Source organism: Glycine max, chromosome 8 (genome assembly GCF_000004515.6).
Source record: "Glycine max cultivar Williams 82 chromosome 8, Glycine_max_v4.0, whole genome shotgun sequence".
NCBI lineage: Eukaryota > Viridiplantae > Streptophyta > Magnoliopsida > Fabales > Fabaceae > Glycine > Glycine max.
The window spans coordinates 1,709,240-1,723,234 of NC_038244.2; the positions used below are offsets into that span (position 1 = coordinate 1,709,240).

Consider the following 13,995-nt stretch of genomic DNA (forward strand, 5'->3'; position numbering starts at 1 on the left):
TTTCTCTACATAAAAAGAAAATTGACTCACGAGACTTTACTATTGTGTTAACTTCAAGAAAAAAAAATACATAACTAATCAGTAAAAAAAACACGAATTAACGTAACAAAGAAAGTTAAGGCAACTGTACAATACTACGATACTCATGGAAAGATTTTAGAATTGATTTTGGAAGAATTACTTGAGTTAGAAACAACTTTCAAATATTTTTTGCATTGGATAAAATATTTCATACTAAGTTTTATTCCTAACTTAATTTTATAATAAAAATATTTAAATATAAATTATATCACTTTATAATCAACTTAAGTCAAAATTAATTTTACAATAACCAGATGCCGTATAGATGCCATTATATAGCAAGAAAGAAAATAGAACATACACACGCAACTATCGGGGAAAAACCCAAAGATGATTTCCTTTGAAGGTGTTAGCGTTACTGGAGTTGCTTTATGCTTTAAGCTACAAACATCTCATTACAAGTGCACAATTGCTAGCTCAAAGATACACTTACACTACATTCAGAGATATTGACTATAATATTGAAACTAAAAAAGTTAGTAGAAATTCCTGCCATGTCCATTCTTAGGTGTTAATCGTTTACACTGAATCTGCTTCCTGTTTTCAAATTGATCCTCGAGACTTTATGCATAACAGGCCTTTTCTACAAATGCCAGATTGAAATTCTGGTTTAAAGCCACCTTCAAATTAGAATATCTAGATTAAGATTCCTTATGTTTAATCCCACCTTCAAATTAGAAGATCTGGATTAAGATTGAGACTGCTTCTACTTCTAATTATGCCTGAAATAATCCCTTCTACATCAAATTATGACGTCAACAGAATTTTTGGATACACTCGGAGAAAATTGATGGGATTAACTTGAGTGACACGGGTAAAACACTAAAACTAGAGGACTGTACAAACTGTAAGGGCAAGCTTTCTCTCAAACCATCTGTAGAACTTTTATACATCCACTTGAATTGGCTGCAACAACCATGTCTGATTTTCCTCTCCAGCACACACTTGAAACAAACAAACCATTGTCATCATCTGTCTCTTCACCAGAAATAGGATCAATGGACCCAAACCTGTGCGAAGTGACTGGCATGGGAAGAGATTTATGGTAGACATAAACCTGCAAGATCATATACTGGTATCATCACAAAATCTGTGCATATACAAATCACATAACAGGATGAGTGTACTCTCATTTCAGAGAGGTTTGTGAATAGTTGATATAAAACAACACAAGTGAAATTAAAATAAGCTATATGGATAAAATACTAATTGAATTGCCATATTTGTATTTGGTAACTTAAAAGCCTGTCTAACAAATGTTATAATGAAAAGTAATATATACCTCATTTGTTTCTGAACCACATGCTATATATCCATCGGCAACTGATAAACCCACAAAATTCTGTCAAAGCAAGAGGTGGAACATAAGTCATCATCAGTCTTTCTGATTTTCAGATGAGTTGCTCATTGAAGTAGTTAACAAAATAATATTATGGAAGGTAAATCTGGATTTTGTAAATTTGTTTTCACTACTCAGTACTCAGACCATCAGAATGCTATATCTAACACCACAAAAAAGTTGATTTCTTTTCTTTTTTTAAAACACATTTTGGAATTTACAATCAGTGCAACAATACTTAAAACCAAACCTTCTCATTAGTATGTCCAGACAGGGTTAAGCTGCAAGCACTAGTTGATGGACCCACAGGAGAGGTTTTATTGAGATCCCAGATCTTCAACATGTTATCGGTTGATGCAGAAACAAGTGTTTCAGAGTCCAAGAATTTGACATAGCTTACAGCTTTACGATGGCCAGCCAACACACACCAAGGGTTTCTAAGATTGCGAAGATCATAGCAATATGCTGAGTAATCAGCAGATCCAAAGGCCAGCAAATGAGAGGAATGAGTAGAGAACTGAACACAGCAGACATTAGCAACATTCCTGATTGTGGCTAAACTGTTTTTCTGCAAAATAATTTTGCATTTTATAAGCTCTGGATCAATTATATGGAACAAACTATCATGTTATTTTTTGCTGTAGCTTTAGCCAAGATCAGATTCACCAATGCCATAACAACTTGAGAGAAAGCAAAAATCAATAGTAACCCCAGTTTCTTTAATTACTGTTTTTCCATCAAGCAAATTCTGCACATTCAAGTGGGTGTACCTAATTGCCTATGAACTGTGTATGCATGCTAAAGAGCTTAAGCTTACCTCATTGATATTCCACAGTTTCACAGAACAATCATCACTCCCACTGGCAAATTTAGTAGGGCATAACAAAGAGAAATCAACAGACCAAGCCCTCTTTTCATGTTCGGTGAATCGAGAAAACCCTTGGCCTGTATTAGCATCCCATAGCTGAAAATGCAGCCATTTAGGCAATGCAATTAGTAAAGCTGGAAATAAGAGCATACCAATTATCAAGAAATGGTTTCATTTTTCATACTAAAAGAAAAAATTTCCAACTTTTTTTTTTTGCTTTCTGGTGGATACCAATGTCATTCTAATTTATCAGACAAACTCTACATGATGGGACCCAGTGTATCATAACATACTCATGCTCATTACTACTTTCTCTGCTTCCTAGAGTACTACATTAAAGAAGTTAAAAAAGCAATCCATCTTTGAACTAAAATAAAGCCAGCAATTGGACGTGGTCATCCTTAAACACTTCAGGTCAAAAAATAATCATACAAGCACCATAGAGAATCATGGAAACCAATTAGAAAAGCCAAGAAAAGAAACCAACAATTTACTATCAGCTCATTAAAACTCGGATGCCAATCTGGACAAAATTAAAGTACAGTTCTCCATTTGTCCCTTTAGGGTTAGTTTCTCTTATTCTTGAAAATGGGAATGAAAAATTAAATGATGAATTTTCAGTACAATTTTTTACATAAATTTCATCCACAATGTTTTGCTCCCATTTTTGAAGGTGTAACAAACTCACCCTTAGAAGCAATTTTATCCCAAATATACAAGCTTATTTAGTAGACCCTTGAAGATAAAACCATTACATTTTGGTTCAGAACAGCATGTGCAAAAATGTAACTGATGAATAAAACAGAGAATGTATGCCAATGATATAAGCAATAGTTTAAATGGTATTTAATCTGATGTGAAAGCCATACAAACAAACCTTAACAGCACCATCATAGTCTGTGGAGGCAAGATAGTTCTGGATGTAGTTATTCCAGCAAACACAACTGAGCCTTGATCTGTTTGACATCTCAACTACAGGATAATGGATGTCAATGGAATCATTGAAAAGTGCATTGAACTCAAATATTTTAATTTTCTTTGATATCCCAGCAGCAGCAAAGTAATCTTCATCCCTATCAAAACTCAGAGAGCATATTACATTTGCAGGATTATTAAAATCAGTATTTCTTAGTATGCCCCGCACTTCAAACTTGCTATAACGTGCATACTTGCACAAACTGTCAAAGAAAGCTCCTAAAGCATCTGTCGCTTTATGTTGTTCCATGTCTTTTTGAGCTCCACACCAATTGTCATGATTTATCAGTATATCTTTATCTGGGTGAGTTGCAGTATCTGTTTCAGGAAGCTTAATTTTGGATCTCATGGAAAAGTAAGCACTTTCAAGTCGGGGTATAATTTTCATCAATCTCAGTTCATTTGCATTAGAAATTATGGATTCTTTAAGAGATACATTCTCTATTTGAAGAGAGGAGTCATTCTGCAAGCTTGAGGGAAGCAAGGATTTTCTCAAGTCATGTCTCCTCTCCACCTCTTTCACATCTGATTCTAAGCATCTGATTTCTTCTGCCAATTTGTTGGCATCCATGTGCTTCTGCTCTTTTAGTGAGATGAGGAAATGCAATAGCAATTCTGATTCTGCATCATCTTGATTGAGACTTGATGATAATTCCTCACAGTACACCTCATGGATTCCATTAATCACTTCAGATTGTAGGATCTCCCTGTTGTGCAAAATAAGTTATTACTTCAGGAAATCATAGTGGGCTGTGGTAGATATAGAACTTGAACTCAAAAAGAAAATCGAACCTCCTTACAAGACTAATAAATTGATCTAGAACAAGAACAAAAAGAAGCCTTCTCAGAAAATTGAGCCCAAGGTGAACCTCCTGTAGTGCTCAATTTCCATTAGTGCTGCCTTCTCCCCCCCCCCCCCCCCCCCCCCAATCTCCCATCTTATCCCGTTCAAGTCATTACTTTAAATTTGGGGATTCTATTTATGACTACACTCTAATGTCTTGTTATAAATAATACGCATGTGTGCACCTGAGACAATTTTCAGAAATCTTTTATCTATATCCCCTAATCTTTGCTTGTGTCTAGGATCTTATCTGCCTCTCCACTCTCAAGCTGCCCAACTGTCTAGTTCATCCCCCCTTCCCTCCTGGGTAACTGCCTGTTCTTTTGGCAAGACCTCTGAAATCTGAACAGTTTTCCTTTGCCGTCCCTCCCAGCTTTTTCTATTATAAACTCGTGTTATTGGAGGCCTATGAGTGCATAACTCATATTTCAGGCCCATAATTAAAGGACAAGCCTAGTAGAATACTTGCTTGAGACTTTCCTAAAACTGTATTTAAGGACTGAAAGGGAAGAATATCAATTTTCAAAATTCACTAAGCCAAACAATAAATGTGATATGTTTTAGTACAGACTAAAATGAAAACACACATACCGTTATATAATAGTCGGTAGTAAGTAATATCAAATAAAAGAGTTTGACATCTCCAAGGAAAAAAATCAACTCTACAGAATTTTTTTAAAAATAATAACAACAAAAAGAAAAGAAAATTCACATTTGGGTATGCACTTTCACAATCTAGTTAAAATGGAACTCTATTTTTACTGTACTTGATAAATAAAGAATTTCTTCCCATCTTTCATTTTGCGGGTTGATGCATCCAATAGGTGGTTAATAAATCTTTAACTAATATCTGGATATGTTCAAGTTATGGGTGGGAACTAGAATAGGAGAGGAAAAGTAGCAAGAGCTCCACAACATTGTCAGCCATCGGTTTCCAACCAATGTGGAGTTGAACCCTGTTGTGTGATGCTCTTGATGGAGCCTAGCACCACCCCAACCAGTTACGTTAAGCATTGGAGCCACCCTTTCCAGATAAGTAAAAATATGGTAGACTTTGCTAGCTTGTTTTGGATTTGAAAAGAGATGAAGCATTGCAGAAACTTATTTTGGATAAATAGTCAGAAAAAAAATGTGATTTATACAAATGTGTTTGGTTGGGGTTTGCGAGATATTCTTTCCAAAATGCATTCACCAAAAGGTAGTATATTCTTCTTCAAACTCTCAATGACACTGGAGAGTAGTTAAAACAACAGGCTGTAGACCAATGATGACAAAATTTTAATGGGGTGGACTATGAAATCTTTGTTGGTTAATAGTAGGCTGGGGACACAATGGAAACCTTATCTAGAAAAATATAATGGGAGATTTTCTGCTAAATATGAGATGATTGATGAATCCAATGATGATCATGATACTCACTCAGAAAGGAAAAGGCTTGAGAATTCTTGGAAGGAGTATGGCAAATGGATGGACAGTAGAATTAAAACTATGGATACATAGCTTTCTGAACAATCATCCCAGAGAACATGCCATGATTTCGTTTTATAACATTTATCATATTTACATTTAATTTAATTAAAGTAAATTTGATAACTATGATACAAAGATTTCCGTGTTACCTTAATGTTGGACGTGATGATGGTTCAGGATGCATCATCCAAAGGCAAAATCCTGCTTCCATAGGATACTCTGATAGGAAAACTGAAGGAAGAATCCTATGGCGAAGATTAGACATTGCAGCAATATGTGCTCTTTCTGAGTCAAAATGATTAAGTAACTGAAAGAAATGACCTAAAATATAATCAGTCCGTAACTTTATGTAAACTAATGCTGCTGTAATGTTTCAATAAGAATTGACTAAGAATTAGTATTTAATAAAAGAATATCAGATCATTCAAAGGTCTACCAAAACAATTAATGGATTAAATTTATTATAGCAAGTAATTGATTAGAAAGGTTTATTATTTATTTAATGTTAACGATTTCAAAACACAGACAGAAGCATGATTAATTTATTTCATGTTAGAATCAGATTAAAAGATTCAGATTTATTATTTATTTAATGTTAACGATTTCAAAACAATGAACAAGCATAAGTAATCTCTTTAATAAGTTATTTCATGTTAGAATCAGATTAAAAGATTCCTCAAACTTTAGGCCAAGAAACATCTCTTATAGAGAAAGTGTCAGAGTATCAGAGTTCCATTGCAAGGATGTCTGTAAGGTAATTCTCAAAAGAAGGAAAGACATCCCCCCTCCCCCTCCCCCCAAAACACAGACAGAAGCATGTTTCCTAGTTCATACATGTGTACTTCGTATTTAGAAACACATCAATTTTGAGAAGTCAACAATATAACAGAGTAAGTGAACATTGAATTCAATTAATGTAATAAAGAGGGCATCCATCAAGTACGCTATGCACCTCAAAAAGAAGGACTCCAAGACAGTAGATATTTGATGATGTTGTGCAACCACCCTCAGGACTTGCATACCATTTATCTTCCAATCCTTCATTTAAAGAAGTCAATTGCAATTGACCTGCACTAGATATGTGAGGGATGCGAGACATTCTCCCAATATTATGTTTAGAAAATTGGATATCTTCCTTGTATTCATTGTAATAATCTTGTGATCCCACTGCATTGACTTTAATATCATTGGCAATTTGAAGATACAAGTCAGTCCTAGGAGGGCATTGACTCCAATCACCAGCAACTCTAGCATTTTCATTGAATTTCTGTTTCTTCAATTGCAAATTAAGAGAGGGAGATATTACCGTCTCTGACAGCCTTTTTCTAATAAAAGAATTATCTAGCTGAAGAACTTCAGAATTTGCAACACTATCTAATGTCTGTTTCTGAGCAGGCAACCCAAGGTACATAACCTGGTTTGATGGCAACAATTTAATATAAGAAGGGTACAGATTGCGCATTGCAACTCCCTCGAAGTGAGAACCATCAACCAAATCCACAATTTTTCTAAATATACTTAAATGATCTGTTTTGCTCCGTTTGTGGTGCCTAGATTTCAACCATTCTCTCAAAGTCACACCATCAGTGTCAGACCCACCAGATCCTGGCCCTGTAGCATTATGAGGAGACTTTGCAGTCTTTAAACCTGAGCTCGGCAATGCATTAGAATCCATCTGAGTGTCAATACCAGACTTTATCGGGTTCTGATCTCTAGACTCAATATATAAGCCATTAGAAGATGGACCTTTACATACAACACCCTTTCCCTTCAATGTACTTCTACCAGAATACTCTGCAAATCCTGATTTGTGTATAACTTTTGTTTGTATTCCTTCGTGAGCATGACCTTCATCCTCTTTATGTTCAGCGGTATGCACGTCAGTGGACAGGTGCTGCATGACATGGCCCTGTTCATCATTGACTGGTTTTCTATCTAACATGTCTCGAAAAGACGTGGACCCAATATCCTCCCAAGCACTAGATGTAGCCTCAACACTCTTTCTGGCTATTATGCAATCACTTCCCATGCCTGAATCACCAACCGGTTGATAAATATGCCGCCATTGACTCCGGCTATTATGCAAAGGCCCTGGATTGTTCAAAGTACCAATATGTAGTCTAGAACCATTGTAACTTTTCACTGTTAGTTCTTCAACCATGGCACCAGCACCATCAGAAAATAGACTTGGGTGCAGATGCTCCCTTGCTTCAACCACATTCTTATCTTGTGAGATGTGGGAATAGGAAGTGTATATTTCTTGGGGTTTTAATATTTTGGGGAATTCAGGGTTTAGTGAAAATCCATCATCTTTGGTTTGATGTTGCACACCCTCACCAACCTCCAATTCTTCGTCCATACTGTTAAAACTTATCATTTCATATCCCCTGGCACCCACAAACTACCTACATGACATGACAGAGCAATTCCAAGTTGTGGCAACCCTATATTAGGAAAGGTACTTAAACAATTAGCAATTGCAGACACACACCCCATTAAAAGAACATGCTTTTTTCAATAATAAGTGAGGGAAATATAAACAATAAACAACATACAGATAACGTATTTACATTCAAAAAATAACTGACCTGAAGGAAGGGAGAAAAGGAGAAGGCTTTGTAATGAAACGCTGAAAAGGGGTTTTAAAATGAGTGTGTGGGTTTTTGTTCCACCGCACACCGGATAATAAAAGTAAAACTAGTTATTCATAACTTGTTAGAAACGTCATGCTGCAATTTACAAGTTCTGTTTTCGAACAGTACAAATCTTCGTGATTCACATCCATGCTACATTCCACGTCAACGCTTCCACAAACAAATTTTACATGTTCTAACCTCTACATCATTTTTATACTTGTTTTCTATTAATTTTACAAATGTAATTTAATTTCACTTGCTGATACCAAAATTTACACTGCTCACCACTTATTATGTTAATTTCTATACTAGTAACCATTTTAAAAAAATACACTTACCCTAATCATGCATGAAAATTATAATAATAACCCACATTTCATTTTGCTTCTTAAAAAATTAATAACAATAACCCACTAATAAACTGTCTTTTTCTGCTTACCGTCACTTATTTTGTTTACCAATTTTTCTTTCCATTACTAACATCTTATCCGATAGGATTTGGAAAGCTTTTTATAACTCTCGAAACAGGTCATTTCAAGACTTTTATCCAATTTTCCATTTGTGGAAAATAATACTATATGCAAAGCACTTGACCTATATAAGAAAATTGCATTTATTGTTGTACTATTAAATATATTCACCTCGTAGTATTTGCACTGCTGCACAATGGAAAGTATAACACAAACGAGTTTAAGGGTATAAATATTTGTTTCAAAATATAACAAATAAGTTATAATGATAGCTAAATTTATATGTTTATTTTTGAAAATATAATTTTTGCTTATAAAAAAGTCTGTTTTCTTTTTCTAGTTTTAAAAATTATCTCTATATTGAGAACTGGCGATGAATGATCCACGTTGATCTCGTATGGAACAGTACAGACGCAAAATTGCTTCACGTCCACTGATTCGTGATATTTGCTTCTTTCTTTTCCTATTTTGGTCAAAACCATAGCTCGTAGCCTCCTACTTTTATTTACTTTAATGTCTTTGGTTCCTCTGATGCGACGTCGTATTGGGCCCAGCAAACCGTTGAATTTTTCCTTTTCTTTTGTGCAAGTTGGAATCATGTAGGTAGGCTATGTTTAACTTGCCAAAATAAAATTAAAGCTGATTTGATTTCATTTAAACATTCATTTAGTACGACTATCGGTAAAATTGATTTTTTCTATTGCAACGGTCCACACCCAAACGAAAAAGAATTAAAGTTATAAATGATTTTGTAAAAAAATTTAAAATAATATAGTTTATGTATAAATATTTTTGTTATGTTTGTTAAATTCACTTAATTTTTAAATAATTATCTTAAAATCATTTAAATAATAATTTAAGATTAAATGATCATATAAAACTATGCATAAACATTAAACTTATACCTCTAACAAATAAAAGATTATACTAGGGGTGGAAATGAGCGGAGCAGCTTGTTGAAGGCTTTTGGCTCGGCCTATGTAAGGTTCGGCTCGACTTGTTTACTATAAAGGTCAAGTTCAAGCTTTTTTAAAAACCTTTTTAGATAAAAAGGTCTAGCTCAAATCATAAAAAAAATTTGTTAAGCTTGATAAGCCGGCTTATTTACTAATAATAATAATAATAATAATAATAACTTTATTTTATCAAATCTTATCTTATCATTTTATTCTATTTAGATTTTATTTTATTCAGATTTTATTTTGTCCAGATTTTATTTCATCACATTTTATCTTATACATATTTTATTTTATTTCGTTTATGAGTTTGGACTTAAAATAGATTTGTAAGCTTTGAGGCTGAGGACCTATATAACAACACCAAGGTTTTAGTTGAGAGAATTTTTTTTTTCGGAGAGGAGAATAATTATAGGATCTTAGAATTTCAGTTTTTATTACTATTCATGCACACTGTTCACGTAGAATAAAATTCATTTTCTGCAAATCATCTCTAATCCATACATTTTCTAATCTTATGCTTTTTTTATTTTCTTTTGATATACTTTGTGCTTTAACGACTTGAATTCAATATGATTTTGTTTATCAATTATTTTTGGATTTGTACATTACTTATACGAAATTTTATAAGTTTCATTTTTTAGTTAGTATTTCACTAGGTTTTAAAATAATTAATTAATCAAAGACGTCTTTAAGCAGACTTTTAAATAAGCTTGTGGGTCAAGTCAGACTTTTATATAAGCCAAGCCGAGCCTTAACAAAAAGCCTATGATAGATAATGAGTCAAGCTTAAACCTTATGTATTCAACTCAGGCCGAACTCAAGCTTAGTTAGGTTTGACTTGGCTTGGCTCATTTCCACCTCTTATTAATAAAATAAATTTATTTTTACACACTCATTAATTTGTTAATTTTTTAAATAATTATCTTAAAATAATTTTAACAATAATTTGTAGTTAAATAATAATTTAAAATTGTTTCACACTGTTAATACATAAATATTAAACTCATATCTTAGAGAAAAAAAGATTATATATTGACTGTGTAAAACACTAATATTATGTATAACTAATTTGTTAATTTTTTAAATAATTATCTTAAAATAATTTAAACAATAATTTATAATTAAATAAAAGTATAAAGAGTGTATATCAATACTTGAATCCATTATATCAAATCTATTATCTACATTTTAATTCACATAAATATGTTTTGACAAATCAATAAAATACAAAGACCTTTTTTTGTTTAAATTTAAAAAAAATTACTGCAAGATTTTAAAGTACTTTAATTCTAATAATAAAACATTACGAATAAGATTATTTTAACTTAATGGAATAAAATAATTTAAATCCTTCAAACAATAGCAAAACTCTTTTTTTCTTTATTAGTTCTATGTCTTCCGCGTCCCTATCTCCTACCTCCAACCAAATAAGACTAGCAATAAGACACCTTTTTTTGGGTCTTGCATCATAATGGGTAATTTTTTTAAAAAAAATTATCATAGCAGAGATATTTTAAAAAAATGAAAATAGATAAATTATGTTTTGAAATAAGATTTTATTTTTTAGAAAATTATTACATTAAGATCATATATACATATATAATTTTAATTTCTTAATTATTAAAAGTTGAAATCGTATTTTAACATACATTTCATATAAAAAAATTAAAATCGTACTTTAAAATATTTTAAACAAATAAAAAATAAAATCGTATCCTGATATATAATTTCTTTTTTGTCAAATCTTATATCAAAATTTATCCATTTTCATAATTTTTTAAAAAAAATACACATTATGATAATTTTTTTAAAAATCTCCATTTAATTAACCCCTTTTTTTAAATCTCATTAATCATGCGCGGCACATTCAAGGGATTCTCAATCGTAATAATTTCAATCTTTAAAGGGCATTTTATTCTAAAGAAATGCCAAGATTACCTCACCACCTTCACCAGAGAAGGACCAAACACAAAAGTAATAATAACAATACTGGTTATTCCATCTTTTCGACTCATCATGCGTGAGATATCTCGTCAAAATTGTTTATTTTCTTTTCATCGTTATACTCTTTTACTTTTTATCTTTAACTTTCCTTTTTCAATATTTCTTAATCAATTTGGGTTGTGGTTATCAAGTTCCATTCCCAGGTAGTTTTCTCATATCTTTATCTGGAAAAAACAGAAATTCTATTAGATCAATTAATTGCTTATTTACTTGATTTGTTTATATTTATTGATGAAGAAAATGTGTCATTTGATTTGTGGCATAATCTTTCTCTCGGGATGAATTTGTTTGTTACTTAAATTTGGAATAATTAATGTAACAAATCTAATTAGAGCATATATGAATGATGAAAGGATTCAGGATGAGAAAAATTATTGAAAACAATGAATATTTATGTCATAATTACCATTATGTTGGAATTTTTCACACATGCATCCAGGATGGATAGTTATTAGGTTTTAAAAGCTGTTGGCGTATTCCATCTCCACGTACATAGAATTTTCTCATGTACCCTCTAGATTCAATTGAGTTATGATTAAAACTAATAAGACTTTATGTATTTTTTTAATTATTTGTCTTTTTCCTAACTTGCAGTAATTTATGAATGCCGTTTATTTTTCCCCTCTATTTATAAGTGTTTGTTCTTGAATATGTTAGATTTTTGTCTTGTATTGAGTTGTTGAGACTTCTTTTGTTTTTCTTTTTTTTTTCAAACGATAATTCTATCGATTCTTAATGCAAATATTTCAGAAATTATGGCTTAAAGTTGAACTTAATCCATTTTCATTATTCATTACCATCTTTCTCTGTATAAAAACTAGAAAGTGACACCAGAATAAGAATTTCGTACATGAAAAATACTATGGTTAGTTAGGCATGTATCATGATTGTATGTTAAGAGAATTTTTTAAAGTGATTAAAAAAATGTGAGCTTAAGAAATATAAGTTCTTAGTTGTTCCACTTGTTGGACTTTCATTCTTGTCCATATAAAATATATGATAAACAAGTGTTCTCAACTTGACTTGCTAGGTAAATAATATATGTTTTTGTAGCATTTATATCGATTCGCCAATGAACTTGGAGGAAATGCTAATGTCCATTCCAGTTTAAAAGGGACCCTAGTTTGTTCAATAAATCAGGAAAACAACAAATACTAAGGTGTTTGAACAAGCTTATCTTTATGGAAAAAGGGGTGAACTTGGTATTGGATGTTCTTGTTTTGCAAATGAATGTGGGAAGTTGACATATGCCCAAACTTAGGTTTGCCACATTTATGATATAAGTTTGTTTCATGAGCAAAACAATTGGATCTCTATTTGTGTGGGTCAAGGCGTCAAGCCATGACGGATGCAAATGTTTACCAACATCTGTCCACAAAGCATTAATAGTAAGAAGAACCCAAGTGGATTTAAAAGAGTTTTAATGTTTTATTACACATTTTCTGTCTTTTCTTGTTAGTAGAATTTTTGTCATTATGAATATTGGCCACTGTACACCAAGTTTTTCTTTCTTTTATTTTCTTGTTCATGATCAAGTTTTTTTTATAAAAAAAAATTATTTTATTTTAAGCCATTTACGTATTACAAATTCTTGCAAATAGAATAAGTGTATACACTTAATAAATAGAAGAAATAAAATACATTTTTCCCACAGTAATACATAGAGTAAGCAAAAATGTTGTTAACCTCACAGATTATTCATCAGTTAAAAAATCCTCTGTAAATGAAAAAATCAGTCACTCTATTATTTGGACATTTTTTTAGATGAAACTTAGTTGACATATTAGTTTGTGTGTATTTATATGTTGGGAGCAGATGAATTTATACTAGTGTATCATATTTATAGTCCTTTTTTTTTTTTTTACCGTTATTGTATAATTAAAGGACATTACATGCATTTTAACCTAAATATGATGGCATTTATTTACATCATAAAAAATATTATGACAGTAAAATTAGATAACTAGTGTATCTGTAAATTTTAATTTTAATGTGTTTCTATATAAACTAATGATCATAATAAAAAGGATACATTTTTGCATATCCACATTAAGTTTTTATGTGAATATTCTCAATCATTATATTTTTTTTTTATTCTCTTAGGCATGATCATCAGTGCTTGATTCAATCAAGGTCCTTTCTTGATTTGAGATTGTCATTCACTCCTAATGTCCTATACAACAAATATAGCAAAATATTTTAATCACCTAAAACATGATCTAAAGACTGTTTTTTTGGTAAGGAGAATTTTTTTTTGTAAGAGATCCAAAGACGGTTTCAACTAACATAAAGTTGGATAATTATTATAACCTAAATTTTTCTTTCAAGAATTTCCCATATATTGATTTA

General features: G+C 31.8%; 1 protein-coding gene across 1 annotated transcript; it reads right to left on the reverse strand.

Annotated features, from left to right (window-relative positions):
• Positions 1–391: 391 nt before the first annotated feature.
• LOC100776980 (protein SPA1-RELATED 2) lies at positions 392–8,360 on the reverse strand. The gene is made up of 8 exons (XM_006584689.3): positions 8,166–8,360; positions 6,530–8,021; positions 5,727–5,884; positions 3,166–3,970; positions 2,238–2,384; positions 1,671–1,988; positions 1,364–1,423; positions 392–1,138 (listed from the first exon to the last, which is right to left on the reverse strand). Exons 2-8 carry the CDS (start codon positions 7,952–7,954, stop codon positions 947–949), a joined length of 3,105 nt encoding a protein of 1,034 aa, XP_006584752.1. The 5' UTR covers positions 7,955–8,021; positions 8,166–8,360; the 3' UTR covers positions 392–946.
• Between the last annotated feature and the right edge of the window lie 5,635 nt (positions 8,361–13,995).

What these genes read in the sequence shown, in the direction of transcription:
- LOC100776980 (XM_006584689.3), bottom strand. Translation starts at nt 7,954, where the DNA reads ATGATAAGTTTTAACAGTATGGACGAAGAATTGGAGGTTGGTGAGGGT. An exon ending in ACTATGATGGTGCTGTTAAG is followed by an intron (nt 2,385 to 3,165) that starts GTTTGTTTGTAT and finishes CTGCATTTTCAG; the next exon opens with CTATGGGATGCTAATACAGG. An exon ending in CTGGACATACTAATGAGAAG is followed by an intron (nt 1,424 to 1,670) that starts GTTTGGTTTTAA and finishes TTGCTTTGACAG; the next exon opens with AATTTTGTGGGTTTATCAGT.